Source organism: Hippocampus guttulatus, chromosome 21 (genome assembly GCF_054856545.1).
Source record: "Hippocampus guttulatus isolate MCC_2025c chromosome 21, RoL_Hgut_1.0, whole genome shotgun sequence".
Classification (NCBI taxonomy): domain Eukaryota; kingdom Metazoa; phylum Chordata; class Actinopteri; order Syngnathiformes; family Syngnathidae; genus Hippocampus; species Hippocampus guttulatus.
In genome coordinates, this window is record NC_141281.1 from 10,142,440 (window position 1) to 10,163,300 (window position 20,861).

The 20,861-nt window shown below is 44.1% G+C and overlaps 2 protein-coding genes across 9 annotated transcripts in view; both read left to right on the forward strand.

The window, feature by feature from the left end:
- Window positions 1-14,474, forward strand: part of scrib (scribble planar cell polarity protein) — a 54,024-nt gene extending 39,550 nt beyond the window's left edge. Inside the window, exons 30-46 of one of the 7 annotated variants that reach the window (XM_086101629.1) lie at window positions 1,165-1,524; window positions 3,136-3,207; window positions 3,966-4,019; window positions 4,096-4,218; window positions 5,378-5,488; window positions 6,108-6,158; window positions 6,494-6,646; window positions 7,491-7,650; window positions 7,968-8,166; window positions 8,243-8,332; window positions 8,420-8,602; window positions 9,143-9,280; window positions 9,599-9,756; window positions 9,832-9,872; window positions 10,275-10,349; window positions 11,510-11,564; window positions 12,412-14,474. In XM_086101629.1, the coding sequence (XP_085957755.1) occupies window positions 1,165-1,524; window positions 3,136-3,207; window positions 3,966-4,019; window positions 4,096-4,218; window positions 5,378-5,488; window positions 6,108-6,158; window positions 6,494-6,646; window positions 7,491-7,650; window positions 7,968-8,166; window positions 8,243-8,332; window positions 8,420-8,602; window positions 9,143-9,280; window positions 9,599-9,756; window positions 9,832-9,872; window positions 10,275-10,349; window positions 11,510-11,564; window positions 12,412-12,542 (2,154 nt within the window). In that variant the 3' untranslated portion in view covers window positions 12,543-14,474. The remainder of the gene's footprint in view (window positions 1-1,164; window positions 1,525-3,135; window positions 3,208-3,965; window positions 4,020-4,095; window positions 4,219-5,377; window positions 5,489-6,107; window positions 6,159-6,493; window positions 6,647-7,490; window positions 7,651-7,967; window positions 8,167-8,242; window positions 8,333-8,419; window positions 8,603-9,142; window positions 9,281-9,598; window positions 9,757-9,831; window positions 9,873-10,274; window positions 10,350-11,509; window positions 11,565-12,411) is intronic. The other 6 variants (XM_086101622.1, XM_086101623.1, XM_086101625.1 and 3 more) reach the window with 6 other exon arrangements.
- A 697-nt stretch (window positions 14,475-15,171) lies between these two features.
- On the forward strand, window positions 15,172-19,371 carry cdv3 (carnitine deficiency-associated gene expressed in ventricle 3). Of its 2 annotated transcripts, none has more exons than XM_086102390.1 (5): window positions 15,172-15,650; window positions 16,745-16,815; window positions 16,884-17,026; window positions 17,290-17,449; window positions 18,151-19,371. In XM_086102390.1, exons 1-5 carry the CDS (start codon window positions 15,471-15,473, stop codon window positions 18,278-18,280), a joined length of 684 nt encoding a protein of 227 aa, XP_085958516.1. In that variant the 5' UTR covers window positions 15,172-15,470; the 3' UTR covers window positions 18,281-19,371. The 2 variants fall into 2 exon arrangements, with proteins under 2 accessions (XP_085958516.1, XP_085958517.1); XM_086102391.1 differs by having other exon boundaries at window positions 15,173-15,650; window positions 16,748-16,815.
- Window positions 19,372-20,861: the final 1,490 nt, after the last annotated feature.

A 20,861-nucleotide genomic window follows, 5' to 3' on the forward strand; every position in this document is an offset into this window, starting at 1 on the left:
TTTGACTCGGACGTGCGGGGACGCTTCCAGCTCTCGGTAGGAAAATGTCAATCTGGTTATAATTTAATTTCAGTCCATTCATCTTTTTTTTAAAATAATTTTTCCAGAAATCACAGCCATTCCATTTCTAGATTTTGAATTGTCATGTCAATTCAATTTCGGTTCTTTAGGTTGGGTTTTTGATCCGATTCAGTATTGATTTAAATGCTTTCACGCTGATTTTAGTAAGTAAGGTTGTGATTTTTTTTTTTTTTTAATTTCATGTTAATTGGTTTTCCAATTTCGGTTAGGTTTAATTCGTTTTTCGACCAGGTTGGTTATTTCTTATTAGTTTTAGTATTAGTTTTTTCCCCCGACTATATATGGAGTATTTGTCGAGCAAGATTAAAAAAAGAAAAGTGACTCATATCTTGGAAGGTGCCGAACTGTCTTGCTGCTCTGATAAATTGGTTATTTAAGGCACTTGCGTAAAGAGTCGGTCAGTCTTGAAGAACGCATAAAAGGGCCTGGAAGTCTTGAAGGATGACAGAATCGCCCTTATTGTCATTGTATAGCATACAATGAAATTTGGGTGCCATTCCTTAGTGCATTTCGATAAAATAAAATAGAATAAAATAAATCCCTCTCACTCTGACTTGAGGCAACATTTAGTGAGTAAATACTCCAAAAATTGTGTTTATAGAACCCCATAATGGACTTTTGAAACCGTTTATAGTTTTCTGTATCCTAAAAAAGACAGGTCCTTTGAATTGACCGAATTGAACATAAACATTGCTTGTACGTGATGTGGTCAACTGAGGTAAAAAAGTGGGGAGGATTATGTTCCATGGGCATGTATTTGAATTAAAAAAATTTTTTTTTCATTTTACATTTCCAAATACATTTAAATGTATTAGGCAGGTCGTGAACACGCACTTCAAACAACCACCAAACGTTGCCTTTAGCAAAATGCTAACACACAATTGAAAACGCCATTGACGTGCTTATTTTAGCATCAACAGTCGCAGTTTTAGATGAGGACGTTCTGGAGAACCCGACATTGCCTTTTAATTTCTCCTCCAAAGTTCACTTTCTCTTCCGAGGTTTTCCTATTTCCTGGTTTTCCCATTCCTATTCCTTTCACCGTACATATCCTCCCTCTGGCTTTCCTTTCTCCCTGTTCAGTTCTCTCCTTCTCTAAGTCCACCCACCCCCATGGAGGTCCCTCTGCAAGCCCAGTACGGCGCCCCGTTAGAGCCTCTGAGCTTCACCTTAAGCCCCCCCGCAAAGCCCGACGCGGACGCGGCATCCTGCCCGAGTTTGTTCTCCTCCAAGGAAGACAGCCTCGGCTCGACGGCAACTCTGAATTTATCCGAGGAAAGTGAAGAGTCTCTGGTGGACTCGCAGCCCATCTGCTTCAAAGAGAACCCCTTTTTAGTGGCCAACCGCAAAGGTAAGGGTCTGCCGCCCGGCCAGCAGATCCTTTCTGGACCACCGGTGGGCTACGGGAAGCAGGGCCAACTTCAGCCTTGGCTCTTCAGCAAGGCAAGACTACTTTTGCCCGAGTGTGCTTTGGACCCGGCATGTTGTGTGACAATGCAGTGACATCACCCCACCCACCCCACACCCCCCGTTTATTGTCTGGGATATGTTTCAGACCCACTATGTCTGGTTGGAATGGTACAAGATGCTGATGGCTCCAGATAAAAAAAAAATTTTGGGGGGGGGTGCCACAAAAAAATATTTTTGGTGTGATGTCACCTTCTGACCTCTGCTCAAAACATGCTTTCAAATTCAAGCAAAAAAAAAAAAAAGATTATATCTCCACATATCTCCTCGACCCTTTCGTTTCGTCTGCTACATGTAGGGTGGGGGGCGGAGCTTCTCCGATTTTGGTGAAAAATAGTTATTGATAAGCTTGTGCAGGCCGAAATCCCAAAGGGTTGTCATATTATGTCAAAATTACCAAATGCTTATAAATGCCATAACTTACTCTAAAAACTTCTCTTCAATTGTGCAAATGGAAGATTTGTGAGGCGACTTAGTGTATGTTGGTAGTAGAAGGTCATGTACTCGGGTAATCTGTTGTTTGTACAAGTTTACAAATGTATTCGTTCATGGTCGCGTTTGAATTATTATTTTTTTACCCCCCCCCCCACAAGTCCACAAAGATGGCGGCACTTTGTCACCAGTGGAAGACAATTGTAAGAGTGCCACATTGAGAAGTGTCGATTAAGAGACCAATCCGAATATATATACACTATTTATTTTTTTTTATTAAAGTCTGCCAACGTGTCATGCAGAGCACTATAGACGAGTACAAATGCACAATACTCACGAGCATATATTCTCTCCCCTCTATGGGGATGATGACTGTTAGTGGAGATTTATTGGGGACCTTCTCTGCCTCTTGCCCTGAATTACACTACACTTACTTCCAGTATGCCTCGGTGCTGCCCTGCATGTTGCAATTGGCTGCGTACTGTAAAAACTCTTGAATATGCCTTGCAGGGGCGGCGGCATGCTATGCAACAAACTCGTGTCAAGATAGGCCTGGAATGTGTGCGGCAACAGCTGCAGTGGGAACGCTAAGTTGCCGTGAAAGATCGTTTGAGGCCCGGCAAGACGCTACAAAGAAGTGCATGTCCTTTGCCCGCTTGAATTTGGATGGATGAGACTAAACGATGAATCACCGCGTCGACTTTTGTTGTCGTGGGCCCAAGAAGTGGACGGCTCTCATTGGCGTGCACATTCCCCCGTTTCGCTCTTAATCCGGGGGTCGCTCTTCAATGCGGAGATTAACAATGTTTTATTACGGGACGAAAATCTTACCTGGTGAATTTTAGCTTCATTTTAGCTAGCATTGGATTTAGACTGCAGCTTCAAGTGTCACTTTAAAAAAAAATGTCAATGAAGTGCTACGTGTGCCACACTTGCATGCAACTTATTGATGTTAGCTAAAATAGCATTTATTGATGTTAGCTAATGTAGCGTATTATCGCTAGTTAGGATCTATTGTCATGTCAACCCTACACCGATTCACTGACACCCACATAACTCACCACACTAGGCCCCTTTTTTAAAAATTACACACACATACTCAAAACGTTTAATTAATAACGCGGCCCGTTTAATCCACATCTTTTTACCTTCCAGACTCCTTCATCGGATTACGCCAGGACCGAAAGTCCAATCAGAGAAGCCTCCTATTCGCCTACCATCCAGCCGGTGAGCCCTTCACAGCATTATTTGCATTCACGTCACTTTTTTTTTTCCGCTTTGTGTTCGACTTGCCATGAGTCCCTTTTGACTATCCCACCCACCTCCCTTCGTAGACCAGCCACCACTCTTCCAACAGCTCATTGTGCTCTGGCAGGGAGACCCGCTTCGTAAGTGGGGGCCCCACACTACTGCCCCATAGACTGTTTGTCTGCTTTTTATTTATTTTTATTTTTTTGCTCGGAAGCCTGCTGTTTAAAAAACAGAGCATGGAGTTGATAACTGGCCGGATGCACTTGCGCTCGATACGACAGCGGTGCCTTTAGAAACAAAGTGACCGGACTTGGGAGGTTTTTCTCGATTAACCCTTTCAGGGACAGCGGTTACGACAGTGGACAACTTATCAGGTTACAGGTTATCGTTATTGGCACGCGGAAAGGGTCAAAGACGCCATTTTGGGCAATCGTTTTACTTTGACTCGAGATACGGTTCGATTCAACTCGCTTTGCAATAAGCAGAAGTTGAGCAAATCGTGAACGAGTCAGCGGAAAAGAGACTTCCGGCTTTGAAAAATGCCACTCCCGGTTGGAGTTAACTGTCAAACTAAACTTCAAACAAAGAGAATTTTTTTACGCTGTATGTGGCCCACCCTGTACTCGAAACTGTCGCAGTTCTTAACATCGGTCTGCTTATAGCTCCGTTTGTGTACTTGACATCTGTGAGGTCACCCCCCCCCCCTTCACAATTCTTCATATTTTCTTTCATAGGCAAGCATTCATTTCACCTCCACCCCCAACACCAAGGACCACACGGCATCCTCTGTGAGTGTGCGGCTGCCATTAGAAACCACCGTCGATTCTCGTCTTGATGTCTCACGGTGACTTTTTGTGTCCGCAGACACGACCGGGTGCCATCCTGCCTGTTGGGCGCGTGCGAGCGAGCACCTCCCCGGCCACTCCGGACGGCCTCAGCCCCAGCCCCTTCCAGCATGGCCCCTCTCCCTTCAACTCTCAGACCTCTGTAAGACCCCTCACCTCCACGTAGGGCTGCACTCTCGTGGCCTGCATATGGCAATCTTGTTTGAGCTTTTTAGTGCGTACGGCTGAGATCCCACTTGAGGATCCACGTACGAGCGCTCTTGGTCTTCGCTCGTAAGACAGTTCAGTAAACTGTGTCCTACAAATATCGTTTTTTTTTTTTTTTTTCACTTGGGGTGTATGGGGGTCGGGGGGGGGTATCACTCAATTAGAAACAGTAGTACCTCGTTTTTAATGACTACGTTGACCTTTGACATTTTTGGATGTGGTACTTGGTTTAAAAAGTTTGAGAACCATTGCGCAATATGTTAGCTAGTAGAATTTCTCTAAGGCCACTAGTAGTACTAATATTGAAATAGCGTTTGATTTCAGTAAATTAACAATAAATGATTTTTTTTTGTTTCCTACAACCCATAGAATGTCTTGAAACCTACGCGTGTAATTATATCGGTCAGTGCCTTACGAATTTATCATTTTCAAAAAATGGGGTATTCTCTAATAGCTTCAAGTATTTAGGAAAAATCAGGAAAACACCTTTTCTTTGAGGGGGCTGAGTTGGGGACCAAGCCCTGCCATGAAAATCGAAAATGCGCGAATAATTGGCACTACCGTATATAATAAGAATAGTTTAGAATCGCGTGTAGATGCCAGAAAAGAGCTGTAAAGCACTTGCACAGTGGTTCTAATTTTAGCGTAACTGTCTTACAAAGAGCATCCAAGTACAAGAACCCTAAGATGGGTATCAAGGATATCGCGTAAACGCTCAAACGACTCTCTTCGAGCCAAGGTGCAGGTCTGGTGCAAATCTTTGTACTTTCGAAACAAACCAAAGAGGAAGACTTGATTCCGTATCTGCCTTGATTCTTCTGATTTCTTACGTGTGTCCGAAGTCGTCCTGGTTTGAGCTTTGCAAGCCCTACTGTCTTGTCTTTTCTCTGGCATACCTCCCCTTCTTTTCCTCCACACGCACAACCAGCCGCCATACTGTTCACCCGTCCAATCTCACAGTCGACTCGGATAGTATTTTCATCGTCTTCCCCTCTCGTTTGTCTGTCTTGTCCCCTTGCCTCCTTCACCATAACCCGCCCCCCCCCCCCTCCACCCGGCCCCACCCTCGGCCCCCTCATCCCCCCTCCCTGCAGCCTCGCGCCCCCTCCCCCACCTCGCACTACGAGTTGCCCATGAACGCCAAGCAGGCGTACAAGGCGTTTGCCGCCGTGCCTCGCTCGCTGGCGGCGCTGGAGCCGGAGCAGGTAGGCCCGAGTCGCGGCGGGAAATCGGTGGCGCGTCGCCACGACAGGGCATGCCCCCCCCCCCCCCCCCCATCCTACTCGCCGCCTCCCGAAGGCGCCTGTGACGTGCTGTGACGTGTGGAATGCAATCATTGGTTTCGTACTTGCGGTGTCGTCAGTTCGTCTGATCCATCCTGTCCGCTCGTGTTGCACGTGCACGAATGTTTGCATCGTACATGTAGTACATTCAAAACGTTCGGGAAATTTGGTGTGAAATTTAAGGATGAACCTAAAATGTACTTTGACTTATTTTTATCTTGACAATCACCCCATGTTTTTGTGGTTCAATTAAAAAAAAAAAAAGTCTTGGATCAACACCTGCTGTGAATTTTGCCATTCATGTCCTTGTTTGAGAGAACACCAAGTTGTCGAACAAATCCTGAAACGTTCAACATTTGAGCATTCAGAAGTTGACAAAAGATCAAATTCAAGGTTTCAACGCATTTTCGGTTCGTCTTAACATTTCGCCCGCAAGTCCAAACTTTTTGGAAGTCGTGTCTATTTGCCTGCTCCATCTCAGTCTTTGTCCTCCGTCCTCTTTTTGTTTCGTCCTCATGAATATTTTTTCTTTTTCAAACAGGACTTGTACGGTGTGAGGAACAATTTCCATTCCAAGCAGTCTTCTCCAAATGTGAGTCGATTCCCGAAGAAATGATCACATCGTGTGTACAGTGAATTTTGCAGCCACAAAGTGAAGATTCTTGATCTCATACAGCCAATCAAATGAGGCGTCAAGGAAGCGTTCAAATGTTATTTCCTGTATCTGATTTAAAAGAGACTTTCTGCAGTTTATAGAGCCCACTTGACCTGACCACTAGAGCTGCACAAAGGTTGAAAATCAAGAAAGTGATTAATACCCCCCCCCCCCCCAAAAAAAAGAAACCCCAACAACAAAGCACTACTTATGCCTAAATGACGCCGTGATGTATTTAAGCGCCAAGCTTTTACTCCGTCTGGCCCTTACAGCCTGAGTCAAACAACGATGTGTTTTACGACGGCACGGACTCTCAGGAGGGGGCCGGCGGGGTCTCGGCCCGCCCCACCCTCTTGTCTGACCATTGGGAGTATACCAATATGGCCGCCGTGCCTCGCGTCTCGAGGCCGTCCCTGGACACGCAGGTAGTCACCGCCTCGAGCAGCCCTGCTCCCGTTGGTGTGCTTTTGTCTGGCCGGTGGCGGGCTCCGGGGTGCATTACCAATCTTTTAATTCAGTTTCCAAGCTACAAATGCTGCATTCGCGTGACTTGACTTCAGTCGGATTTCCGTTGACAGTTTGGTACTTTTTGGGTTAACTCTTCATGAAAGAGTGGACTTTATGCTACGTGTTACATTTGGTCCGCTGTTTAGCTAATCGGTAGCTAGTTTAACATGAGCTAAACTTCATGTTGGCTTTGTGTTGAACTCATTCACTCCCAAAGACGTTTTTAAACGTCTTTTCAGACTTGGTCCAGAATTGGCTGGTACTGAATGAGTTAATTGAGAAGAAAGTTCTTGACTGGTTCTGGAACTAATAACAACTGATGTGATTGTGAATCTGTTAGCAATGGTACTGGTATGTGTTTATGCTATGTTTTACATTAGCTTCATAGTTTAGCTAACTGACAGATGGTCAAACATGAACTAAGCTGTCCAGGCATTTAAAATGAACAAAAAACAGAAGCAACAAGGTTAGTCCAACCATTTTTTTCCCCCTGACGGTATTGCGACTGAGCAAAATTATGTATGGCTTTGTGAACCGAAGCAATGACTTGATTCGACTTGCTTGGAATTGAATGGTGACTTGATTTTTGCCACAATCACTTCAAATTTGCCTTACTCCCACCTCTGACAAATGGTGCTGGGTTATTCTCGCGTTTGCTTCCTGCCGCTTCACCTTTCAGATCCTGCTGAATCGACATTTCTGGCCATGTCGTCCTCTGTGGAAATTTTGAGGTCTGATCATTCACGCTTCCCTACCCTGCAGAATCCGTCGCCCGGTGGCAAGGACAGCCCTGAGCAGCGTTCTTTCCGGGACCGGCAGAAGTACTTCGAGATCGACGTGAAGCAGCAGACGCCCGACAAGCCCAAACCTCGCGTGTCGCTGGTCGGCGAAGACGACCTTAAGAAGATGAGGGAGGAAGAAGGTTGGTCCTTGCTGCGTTTTCCTGTTTGTGTTTCAAGATACACGAACACCCACATTGCAAATTCCGGGTTCATGGTCCTGCTATTTCATGTTTTTTGAGGGGGCTGGGGGATAATGTCATTCATTAGATGGTGGTGCACTCCTTTTTTCTGAATAAATTTGAAAGAAGCAGAAAGATAAGTGCTTCAAGCTGAGCCTTGTGAATTCCTCTTCAATCCTGCTTTTTACACCTACAGAGAGCAAAAGCTGTAGTTCATTTTCATTTCAATAGTGTATTTCACCCGCAAATTGCGTCACCTGATGTTTGTTTGGACGCAGAGCGCAAGTTTGAGCAGCGGGCACGTGAGTACCTGCTGGACGAAGAGGACGAGGACGACGAGGAGGACTTGGCCAAGCATGTGGCCCAGATGAAGGTGACGGGCAAGGTGCTGCTGGACGGAGTGGAGTACGACGTGGAGCCCGTGTCCACGCCGTCGCAGCCGTGCGCCGTGCCGCCGAACTACTGCGGGGGCTCACGGTATAAACGCGTTCATTTTAAAGGAAAGCATCCTCTCTAATGTTTGAGACTAACGTCAATGGCTTTCGCCCCGCAGGCCTTCGCCAGTGGACGGTAAAGGAGACATGGCGAGGAATTCGTTGGATGACGGCTTCACACTGGATCAGCGGCCCAATTCCATGACCGGGTAAGGTCAACGCTCACTTCCAACCGTGCGATTTTGCGACCAAAACCCTCATGTGCCTTCCGGTGTCTCCCACCACCCGTCCCCCAGTTTGCTCCCCGTTTATGCCGGCGACTCGACGGCTCCCATTCGCACAGCCAAGGCCGAGCGCCGGCACCAGGAGAGGCTCCGAATGCAGAGTCCGGAGCTGGCCGTGGCCCTGGACAAGGATCTCTCCCCCGCCGAGAAGCGAGCCCTGGAGGCTGAGAAGAGAGCCATGTGGAGAGCGGCACGGTAAATTCAGACCGTACTCGCCTGCTCTTTGGGATTCCGTATTGGCAGTTTGTCTGTTTCTTTTTTTCCGTGGAACCTTTTCGCAGCGAGAACTCAACAGTGGTGCCTTGAGATTTAGCAATAGCCAATTACCGGTTTGAGGCTTTACTGTATTTTTTTTTTTTTATTAATCTATATTTTAAAACCTTTTTAAAACTGTCATTTTATGACCGTGATACTGCAATATTTTTGCTCACGGTTGTCATACCGTCAGAATCTAATCTCCATGGCAAACTCGAAATTGTTTTCCGACCACACCTATTACTTAAAATCATCTTTCACCATGGAAACAATCCATTACAGAAAATATATTTGAAAATATTTGTATGTTTAAGACCATGAGTCCATACCTCAACGCACTACTATTCTCATGAGTTTTTACTACTTGCGGCAGTATTCCCTTTTTTCCTCTCTCTGTGTTTTCCTTTCCTCCTCTGTCCTGGTGATCTTTTCTTCATACCACTTTGGCTTCATCATACTGGGGGGGCGGGTGGGGCACAGGCCTTTAGGCTTGGAGGACGATGTTAGGCAGTATGAGCAGGACCTGGCTAAGAGGCTCTACCAAGCTCGAGTGAGGGCCTCTCACGGCACGGCAGCAGCTGTCTCCAGTGCTTCTTCCTCTGCTGCCTCCCAGCTCAGGTCTGCGCCGCGGGTCCCCGCAGCCACTGGGGGACATAAGCACGGCATCGTGGGGTGGGGTGTGAGGGGTGACTTTGGGCCTGAAAGCTTCTTTTGCTGCCTTCCCGCTGTTGTCTTGCTTCTTGCATGTCTTTTTGTGTGCCTTGTTGTTCCATTTGTACTAATGCACACTTGCCTGCAAGCAAGTTTGCATGTGAGGGGTGAGCCGACAGGCAGATTTGAAATGATTGACACCCAAAGGTGCGCGCGTGCGGCCTTGTCTCTTCACTTCCTCCGGCCCCGCCCACTTGCCGAATGTGTGGTTTGCTCTCTTGGCAGGATGAAGTCTCTGGAGCAGGATGCCCTCAAGGCTCAGATGGTTATCGCCAAGTCGCGGGATGGGAGGAAACGAAGCACCCTGGACCAGCTGGCTGAGTCGCCTTCGCCGGCGCCCACGCCCTCGCCGGCGCCCACGCCCTCGCCCACCCCGATGGAAGGTAGGAAGCTGTTTTACTATGTGATTATATAACTTCATTGAACGTAATCTTGTCTTTCACGTCCTTGTCTCCCAGAGCTCATCAGTCCTCGAGGACTAACCTCCCCTGGCAGACTGGTAAGAGCAACCCTTCCCAGATATACCGGTTGCAATCATATACTCAACACAGTGGTGCCTTGAGATGCGAGTGACTGGATTTAAGATTTTTTTTCAAGATACAAATGCTGTTGGTGGCGCCCAACTGGAGTTCATTGTCAAACTAAACGTCAAACAAAAGAGAATTAGGAACCCCGTTGAAGGGAATTGTAAGATTAAAATGATTTGCGCCATTGGCATGAATCCAACATCTCGCCACTGGAATCGCAGCTGAGAATCCACACGTGTTCCTTCCCCTGCACTCCACCCCAACGCACGCTTTCACCGCCGCCTGTTTGAATGCCCCCCCCCCACACACACAAATCTCCCACCTCTCCACCATCCCTATTCTTCTTCCCCCATCCTGTCTTGGCATCTTTCTAGTCCCTGTCGTCAAAGAGGTTTGACTACCGCCAGTTTGCCGCCATTCCCTCTTCCAAACCGGTATACGACATTCAGGTATCAGCTGCATGCTGAGCCTCACATACCCACAGTACCCCCCCCGTGGCCCCCTTTCCCCAACGCTGAACCTTGCCAATAGTTTTTCTAAACGAATCCAAGAGGATATAACAAACCAGGCCTGGGTCTTGCTCTGTCACTCACAAAGCATCTTCAGCAGTCACTAATCAATTAATCAGGTTATGGATCCCAGGAGACTTCATTTATGCTCACTTGTATTTTTTCCGAGCAGTAAAAAACTGTAATGGCTTTCTTCGCTGGGGGGGGGGGGGGGGGGGGTGTCCTCCTGTGGTGTGCTTGTTGGGAAAAAAAAACCCCAAATGTTTGCTTATCTGTCTGCTTTTGGTTTTAGTCGCACAATGTGGCCGCTTTTGCTTTTGATGCTGTTAAAACAAAAGTCATGTTTCCACCAAGCTACCGGTATATGGTTCAGTTTTGGTTCCCCATGGTGTGGTGCAGTGCTGTCGGGACAACTTGACGTGCAGTTGACTGCATTGACAATATGATATTTTTAAATCAGAAAAAAATGGGAATTTAATTCAAAAAGTTTTGGGGTTTTTTCCTGTAATTGGACAAGAGTGAAAGGTTACAAAATACAAAGTATGCGCGATTGTGGAAACATTACGTTGACATTGGGGGCAAAAAATGGAAGTTACGGGTTATTTATATTTGAAAAAAAAGAGTCATTTTCAACATTCAAATTTTAATTGGGGTTGGAAAAAGAAAATAGGAAGTTGTGGCTGAGCTCAAGTTTTATAAATGAAAAAAAGTTTAAATTCCGATTTGTAATTTTGTTGAAAAAATAAGTATGTTTTGTAATCAGGAAAACAACTGAGGTTGGGGGGGAAGAAAAAATATATATAATATCAGAAATAAATGGAAGGAGAGTAAGAAAATTGGAACACTTTTTTTTTTTTTTTTTTTTTAAATTGAAAAGTTTTAAAAAGTTGAACAACTGTACTTGGTGGAACCAAAGGCTAATGGAACAGTTTTTTTTCCTGGCTCAGTTTTGGTACTTTGACTGGTTGTGCTTTGTGGCAATGACCTTCCATTAATACCACGACACTGATGAGCTAACTTAAAATCTTCCCAGTTAGCTTGCGTTCTGAAAACGCACACCCTGCTACTTCTCCACTCACCGTGGTTTTGTTTCCTCGCAGTCTCCTGACGCCGTGGACGACTTGCAGTTCATCGACGACGGCTCGCTACATCCGGGTGAGTGCGCCTCACTCCTTTTTTGACTGAGTTGATGACCAACCCTGAACAAGAGGATGAGTGAGAAACGTGTTTCCTGTCCCTTTTTAATTCAGGTGTCCACATGGGATAAGCGGCTCCTAGTGGTAGGAGGGTGTGTGTGTGTGTGTGTGAGTGACTGGGAGTGGACTGCTTTGCCTTTAAATGCTAACGTGATAGTTTAGTTGCCTCCTATTGACACCAATGTGAAAACAAGCCCAAATTAACAACATACTAACCAGGAATGGCATTGCAAAGCCGCATTGTCAGTTCACCGCAGCGGTGGTCTGACTTACTCATATCGTCTTTCCCCAAAGAAATGAAATGCCGTTAATCTGTTGCAGCTCCTCAAAAAAAAAACAGCAACAATCCCCCCCCCCCCCCCCCCCAGTGTTTTACTTTATAAAATCTTACTCTGATAACGTAATAAAATTTCCAGCATGGAATGAAATGAACAGTTTGGGGACCATGTTTTAATGTTTCTTTGTCCATTGACATTCATCACATTGGCCTGCAGGGGGCAGTATAACACACTAGAAAATAGACAAAGAAGAGTTTTCCAACAAACTTTTATTTTTCCATTTTAGTCCAATTCCAAACGGTTTGCCTTTTCGCGATTCCTCTCTATTTTATTGCGTCCACTTAGATTTCACCGTATTTCTTCTTGGTGCCTTATGACATCATCGCCATCTCTTTTTGCTCCTGCTTGTTTTCTCGCGTTGGGAATCTCGCAGGGGATCTTTTCTGCTTGCACCACTATCCTCTACAACTTTAGGACTTTCGTCTGAGGTTAACTGTGCGCACGCATGTGTGTGTATTTTCTATTTAGGTCCCGCCACCGGCACGGAGGCCGAGATGCTGGTGCCCGCCACCTCAGCCCTAGAGGAGATGGCGCTGTATAGCAACAAGCGCAAGCTGCGACAAGGGCGCCGCAGTTTGGAGACGGCCATGCCCACGTAACACTTCACGTCATGAAACACTGCACAAGAAGATGAATCAATTTCCAAGAGAACCATGATAGCGGTCCCTCATATCCAGCTTTGCCTTCAGTCGCCATGGAGACCACGTTTCCTCCACACTTCCTCCTGCCCGGCTAACGTTCTTTTTTTTTTTTGTGTGTGTGTGTTTTTAGCTTCTATTTTTTATTATTATTTTTTTTTTATTAACATCCCAAAGACAAACAAAAAAAAGAAGTTCTAGCTGTAACATGTGGAAAAATATTTTGACTAGATTGTAAAATGTTTTTGGAGTGTAAATAATAGTAGATGACATCCTGCTACCTTCACACACACATAGACTGACGAAAAAAAAGCATATCATGCATCATTGTTGCACTGCCACACAAATTTTTAAACAATTAATTTATTGTTTTTAATCATTTCACGCCCAATTGAGGTTATTTGATGTATGCGGCAAAATTAGTCATGCATATCTACACTGCTCACAAATCTGGGGATATTGAGCTTTTGGGTAAAATCTGAAGATCAACCTAAAACGCACTTTAACAGTGGCTCTACAATTTTTTTCACACCAAGTGCCACCAAAAAAAAAAAAAAAAAAAAATATTCTCCAAGTACCACCATCTTGACTGACAAAGTACAGTCGTGTAGTAGACATGTTAAAAAAAAAAAAGACACACCCAGACGTTATATGCCTCGAAAGTCACTGCCATCTGGCGGAATCCTTGCATCTCCAATCCCACAAAATTTCTGAAAATTTTGTGGGATGTGGAAAAAAATGTTTTTCTTTTAAATGAACATTTTGCATTATTCTGCATGTTTGAACATGAACATTGTTCTTAAGCATAGAGGAACAAAAAAACTACTTCAATAATGACTTGATTAGCATAGAATGTTTTAATGACATTTTACCTGAATTTTAAAAAATGTTATCTGCAAGTGGCCACCGTGACTGAGAGAGTCATAGAAAGTAAAGACGTGCATTGAAATTTTCACGGATCATACACCCGTTGTGAATTTTTGCCATTTAGTGTGCTCAATGTCCGATATCCGGATTTTCTTTCTGTGGTCATATGGGAGACACGAAACATTAGTCATTCTTTTTACAGAAATGGTACTTGTCCTCCTCAGAGTGTTATTCTTTTTAATATTATTATCATCATTGAAGTTGTGTCCTGGTGTGATGTGAAGGTAGCGGATGCTTTATTTTTCTGCCTGACAGGCCTAATTTAATAATCTTGACGATATTGAGAGATCATTTTTCTTATCGTGGTGTGAATAATGTACAAATGTTAACAGAGGCGAGCTTGTGAAAACTGAGCCAATGTGTTGACCAATCGAGCGTCTGGGTTTGGACAGTCACATTTATTTTGTTCATTTTGTTGGAAGGGGGTTCAATAATCAAAACAAGATTAAATAAAGCCTCTCCGTCTGTATCGGACATTCTGCATAACCACAGTATAGTTTAATTTTTTTTTTAGGTGTTATAATTCTAGTGGTTCAAGTCATGTTCAAGTTTGCTAATAGCTCTTTTTGCAGTTTACCATAGTTTTTATTTTTTGTGTCAATTTTTTTTAACAGCATAATTTCTAACGTAATTCATTTACTTGCTAACAAGTGTGCTAGGTTGTCCCGTTTGACTTTAGTTGGACCGAACACTATCCAGTAGTGCTGACCTACAATGGAAAATTAATTTAATTCAATGTCAAATGTTGTAGAGTTACTACATATATGTTTTGTACATCAATTACATTTGTGTAACTGGGAGAAAGAACAAGAGTCGCTTCTCTGTCCAGACCCAGCTGACAGGTTCCTTTGCACGGGGCTAAAAGATGAAATTAAAAAAAGCAAACATGCTCTCTGCTATTCCTCTCTGTAAAGACACACAAATCAATGGTTTAATTTTTATAAATAAACGTTTTAAAGTCATGAATGTACTTGTTTTGCTGTCAATTACTGTGACAATGCTCTTGCCAGTGTGGAGCTCAAATAGACACTTTTAGTTGGCATTTGTAAAGTTCACCTGGGCACTTTATCAACGATGTCATGTACTGTATCACCGCAAAATCAATGTCAGTATGACCATTTTGTTAAGATGATATATTTTATTCATCCACAAGGGCAATTCACCTAACGTGTGCAGCGCGCAAACATTTTAATGGCGTTTATCGCGTTTCCCTTGACTTCACCCAACAACAAAAAATACAAAGAATGAAAAAAAAGCTAATTTATCGGCACGTATGCGCGAGGCAATGTATCATTTAGTTGCATTGTTTGGGGGGCAAAATGCAACCCTTTCGGAGCAGTTTGGAACCCTATAGGGCTATATAATGAGGCGCAATGCAAAAAGTAAAATATGTTTGTTGAGGTCGGGGTCATCATATTTTAATGTTGTGAACATGTTATAACAGACTACGCCGCGTTCAGACTGACGTACTAATTCGGGTTACATCGTCGCGGGCGTTGGAATTGAACTCATCCGTAAACGTGACGTTTTTAAAAAAAAAACATTAGTTGTTTTATTATCGTGGTTAATATTTAATAAACCTAATACGTACACTGTAAAATGTAAAAAAAAAAAAAAGGTTTTAACGAACGGTGGTAACTCTTCCGGGTTCATGTCCATCTACTACCGGGTCACGATGCTGATTTGTCAGATTTCCTGTGCGGTGCATGGCATGCTTGACAGTCTAGCTGACGCCTCACACGGACTCACCGCCGAACAAATTTCGTATTATTATTTTACCAGCCTTTGACAGTGGTCACACGGCACGAAAGAGAGCCAATTGACTGACTGCCTTGGCTGCGTTTAGTAGCGGCCGCCCTGCTTCTCCTTCCACCTTCCCCCACACGAGAACCACTTTTTTTCTCCACTTAGCGTGTGTCATTGCTTCGGCGTGTTAAAAAAGCTAGCGGCTCTCTTTTGAAAATGGCGGATGTGTCAAGCGAGAAGAGCCTGGACGACTTTTTCGCCAAACGAGACAAGAAGAAGAAGAAAGACAAGGGCAAGGCCAAGGAGTCGGCCGCCTCCTCGACGGGCCTGAAAAGGAGCAAGAAGGAGAATGAAAAGTCGTTTAAAGGCGACGGCCAGGACGGCAACATGGACAAGGTAACGTGGGCTAGTCATTGACTGTAAGCCGCCACTTGTAACATCCGTAACAAGTCACGTGAGGCCCCCCCTTGACACTTAAATGATGAGAAATGAACTTTTAAAAAGTGGTTTGTGAAATAAATTGCGACTCACTCTCTAGCATATGCTCCTCATGGCTCATGTGTTGACCGGCTGCTAACCACCGCTTAGCTTTTTGCTTCTGTAGCTGACACGGTCACTAACTCTGTCGAAGCACTTCGCTCGTTATTTTAATTCAATTTAGAGTCAAACAATTTTTACGAGTGATGTCTTTTTTTTAATGAACGAGATGAGAAAAGAGGGCGAGCCGCCGCCATTTTAGTTTGTTTAGTCTCCACCACTAGGACGTCGGTCCAGTGGTCCTCGCTTTGCGACGCCGTTCCGTTCCGACGGTGGTGACCAAACCCGAGTTTGTTCGTACGTCGGACCACGTCGTACTTCCAACTCCAACCGACAACACTGAGCAATTGAAGCTTGAACATTCGCCTGAAAAGCGCCTAAGTAGCCGTAAAACGATCACATTGAAATTGTAAAAACGGACTTATGCAACTACTCTGTACTAATTACAGATAATGTGTGTGTAAAACACTCATAGAACTAAGATAGAATTTAGCAATTAAGTGATTACTTAATTGGTAATAGTTATGAATAAAACGTTTTGAAAGAAATTGTTTTGGTCTATTCAAAAAACAATTTTTTTTAAGGGTCCAACAGTTGGTTGGCTGATCATGTGATCAGGCGATAATACCGATTTTTTTTTCTTGACATATTGGAGTCAAATGTTCTTGTGATTAATATCATAGTTGCTGTGTTTGGAACCCTATTTTTTAAAATCAATTTGTTCATTAATCAGTTATCAGAATTTTCCTTTGTCAAATATCGTTATCCATACCGGTTGGGCACCTGCCAAGTATGAACAACTTTTAAGCAGCACTAACTGAGCGTGATGACGTATTCTTAAGCTGCTGTGCAAACTGGTGAATTACTGTGTGCCCCGCTGGGCCCTTCTTTATCGCTGATGTCCCGCTAGTGCAGTACTGCATGTTGAGTGGCCTGTGTCCCCTTCCGGCCAGGAGGACGAGGATTGGAAAGAGCAGAAAGAGGTGGACTACAGCGGCCTGAGGCTCCAAGCAATGCAGATAAGGTGAGGGTGACGCGTCCCCTCAGAAGTGTCCCGGCGTTGCCCTAATGTCTCGCTTGTTTCTCCCCAAGTGATGACAAGGAGGAAGATGACTACGAAGACGCCGACCAGGAGCACGACGAGGATGGTGACGTCCTCCTCACGGCGGGTGGTGAGAAAATGTCCGGCCCTTGGAATAAGTCCACTCATGTCCCTGCACAGACTACACCAGTTGGTGAGTAGTGATCCTTCACTTGCCAACAGGGCATGATGACGCTTGCGGAAATATTGTGGTTTCATATTAGGAATATTGCAGTTAGATTTTTTTTGAACATTTAGAACCATTGGTACATTGCCAAATGTCGAAACAAAATGAAAGGAATGTTTTTCTGATCAAATTTAAAACGTAGTATAACAGTAAAAAACACTTCTTAGGTAAATCGTTTCAGCCCCACTTCCCGAATGGTGGTTGATTATTCTTTCCTTTGCGCTCCGCAGAGGACGTGGAGACGCCCGAGAAGCCGGCGGGCGTGTACCGTCCCCCTGGCGCTCGCTACTCCTCGTCCAAACGAGGCCAGACCCAGGGACCCCCTGAGATCTTCAGCGACACCCAGTTCCCCTCCCTGATGGCCACCGGCAAGCACGTGGAGACGCGCAAGTAATTCCACGCACCATAAAGAAATGGCAAAAAGTCCCATTTAAAAAAATCGGCACACATATATTGCAACATGAACTCATGCGATCCACCAGATGGCGCTACTTTTTCCTCCTTTGGGGTATGCAGCAGCAACATTTAAAACGTTTTAAGAGGAAAATTATGTTGAAAAAAACAAAAGATGAAGATTATTTCAGTTTTTTTTTAAATGTCAAATAAAAATAAGGTTTTAAAAAGTTGAGAAATCAATTTAGGTGGGACACATCAAGATTTTTATTTATTAATCTGTGGGTGAGGCTTATTTGTTTACGTACTAAAAAAGCAGAAGTAAATAGCTGTAAAAATGCTACTTTAAAACAATTTGAACAGCATAAATAAGACGCAAGGAAAATTAGATTGAAGATTTCTATACATAAAAAAGTTCAAGAAATCTCACTCTAGATATATATATTTTTAAATAAGGCATATTGACTTGTCTATAAAGACCCAAAGTATATTCTGTTCTGCGATAATATAAATAAAAAGAGTAAACTCTCTTCTTTCACCTATTTTTTAAAGCCTTTTCTTTCATAATCAGTGGTAGAATGTGCTTTTGTTTCGCTGCGTGTTTCTGACCAAAAAGCGGAGAGCGGGAGCTTTTTGCAAAAGAAAAAGAAAAATCACGGTTGCCATTTTGAAAGTAACTTTTGTCTCCTTGTCGCCAGGGATCGCGAGATCGACAAGACGTTTGAGGTCGTGAAGCACAAGGGCCGCGGCCGAGACGATGGCAACGCCACCGCCGCCATGCAGCACCTGCAGCTGGATAACCAGTATGCCGTCCTGGGGGACAAGTAAAACATGCACGCCGCCGCCGCCATTTGGCGCACCCCGCCTACCACCAAGCAATGAGGAAGAAGGAAGCGGTTGAACGTTGTACTACCGCACTCACTGCCACCGACAAACACAAATTGGAATCATCACGCCTATTGTTCATGTGGTTGGGAAGGGGTGGGGGGGGGGGCGCAGCTCCCCACCCCCAAAAAAAAGCTTTCGGCGGCGAGGACTTTGTGGACCACGTGTGTCTCTCTGGACTTTATTGAGGTGATTATACAAACTTGTGTGTGTGTGGAGGGGTCGGAATCTATTTTTCTGCGCTGTTACATACACACACGTGTGTGGGGTAGTGGAGTGCGCTTGGGCGTTCAGGAGTGGACGATGGGGGCACTACCTCGACCACATGGAGTCTCTGCTTTGCTTCCCCCCACCCCGATAAATCCTGCAACTGTGGTGAACGGAATACGAGCTGCGGTGATGAGACTCGTACAATTCCCTAATAAAGTGGCCTTACGGATACGAACGAACGGCTCAGTCATACAAGGAGTGCAAAATGGACTTGATATCACCACGAAAAGAAGAAGAAGAAGAGGAGGAGCAAGGGGGAAAAAAATTGCTGATGTGGTTTGTAAGATTTCAAATCTTGTTTCTCATATTGGCTGTTCAGTTTTCCAGCGCTTTCATCATGATGATTCTTATTAGATCAAAGCTCTCTCGGATGTCACGTCCCTTCTGCTTGACACCAGTTTGGCAGGTGATTCCATAATTTCAATTTAACTCAATTCAGTTCAAGCAGTCAACTGAGCATTAGTTTTGCAAGTTAATGGATGCCGAATAAGTGTGTGTGTGTGTGTGTTTTGGTCGATGCCATGATGAGTACAGTAAGCGCCGGGATACTTGTGTGCGTGTGGTTGAAGTAGAACATGTTTGTGACAAAGACAAGAGCCAATTTATCAAATAAAAGTGCTAATCTGGAAAGGCTGTTTTGTGTTTGTTGTGGACATTGAGCTTCAAAGTAAATTTCCGCTTCCCGCAGTAGTGAACGGAAAACTACAGTAAATGTTTGTATGCAAACGTCAATATAAAATGCAGAAAATAAATGCTGAATCCTGCTTCTTTTTTTTTTCTTTCTGTTGGAACCCGAAACACCATTGAACTCGGCGCAACTGCCACCGTGGAACAAAAAAGGAAATGCCATCTAGGATGAATGTGACTTGGTCAGCAGGATTATTTTAAAATGCTTTGTAATGCCGTCAAGTGAGGGGGAAGACCAAATGCATGTTTTTGTGGTTTTATTTATTGAGCAGTAAAAAGGACAGTAATTGTACAAAAATGAAGGTGTCCAGTACAACTAAAACAATAAATCGAAGAGAATTATGTAACTACTGCTCGGAGACATTTGGGGGAGGAGGGAGGCCTGGAAATCTCGAGGCCTGTTAGCCCAACATTTGGAAAATGGGCTGGTTATCAGAGGCTATTTCTGGTAACGCTGTTAGCTCATGTTAATCTGTGCTAACACTGCAGCTCTGCTTACCTTTAAGCGTTGTACAACTTCAGATTTTTCAAGTCGACATCAATTAGTCGCTGATGACATTTGTCATTTTTAAGCACAGTACTATTATTCTTTACACAAGGGGGAAGTGCTGGGCAATAATTTAAATATACCAACAGTGGACAGCTCACAAACCGAATTTAACTTAGCCCAGTCAGGAATAGAAAGCACTTTTAAAAATGTAGGTGACAGTTTCGTTTCATGCAGCGCACCCATTTATTGCCGTAAACGGCCCCGTGTCAGTTTAGATGCCAATTCACTGGTTGAGTAAAATGAAAAAGAGGTGATTAGTCTTGTATTTCACGTCACATCGCAGTTCAGTTGTCAGAACGGTTTATTTTTGGTTCTCTCAGCAAGCGGAACGCGACCTTGGACATTACTGCCATCTATTGGTATTCACGACACACAGCATGTATCCATCTATTGTAAATTAGCACCACTCTTTGTTTCTTTTTGGGTTTTTTTTAAATGTCATTGATATTTTAGTTGTCCACTGCGACTGACTTTCGCTCAAAGTCAGCTGAGATAGGTTTCACCACCCTGTTCAGGATAAACGACGTTGAAAATGAATGGGTGGATGCATAAAATGTTTATATCTACATATTTTATAAGAAAGAAAACAATTTAAAACAAATAAAGAAAACGACTGTTACTTCCGGGGTGTTTTGTAAACGTCATAAATCAGCGACTCGAGAGCGAGCTTTTAAATGGAAGATTGTGTTTGACACTATGACTGCGTGACACGATTGTCTTGGCGGTAAGATTCCCCCCCACCCCCAACAATTTGTTGTCAAGGAATAGTTGTAAACTCGAATTAATGTCGTATTAACTCGAGTCTAGACATTCAATATACACTGTACGACTGTGCTTTGAGCGGCTTGCCTCGTTGCTGAGATAGGTAAATTAATTTACATTTAAGATAAACGTAAATTCCCATGTACAGGTACTGTATATTTCAATATACAGTATATCAGCACATTAGTAGCTGGTCAACACTAATGCAAACAGAAAATACAAACGTTACTTTTGGTACTTGGATTCTGTATGTTA

Bases quoted from the DNA above. Each gene is read 5' to 3' on its own strand.
- cdv3 (XM_086102390.1), top strand. From the start codon at position 15,471: ATGGCGGATGTGTCAAGCGAGAAGAGCCTGGACGACTTTTTCGCCAAA. The intron at 15,651-16,744 runs GTAACGTGGGCT...CCTTCCGGCCAG, and splicing joins AGGACGGCAACATGGACAAG to GAGGACGAGGATTGGAAAGA. The intron at 17,450-18,150 runs GTAATTCCACGC...CCTTGTCGCCAG, and splicing joins AAGCACGTGGAGACGCGCAA to GGATCGCGAGATCGACAAGA.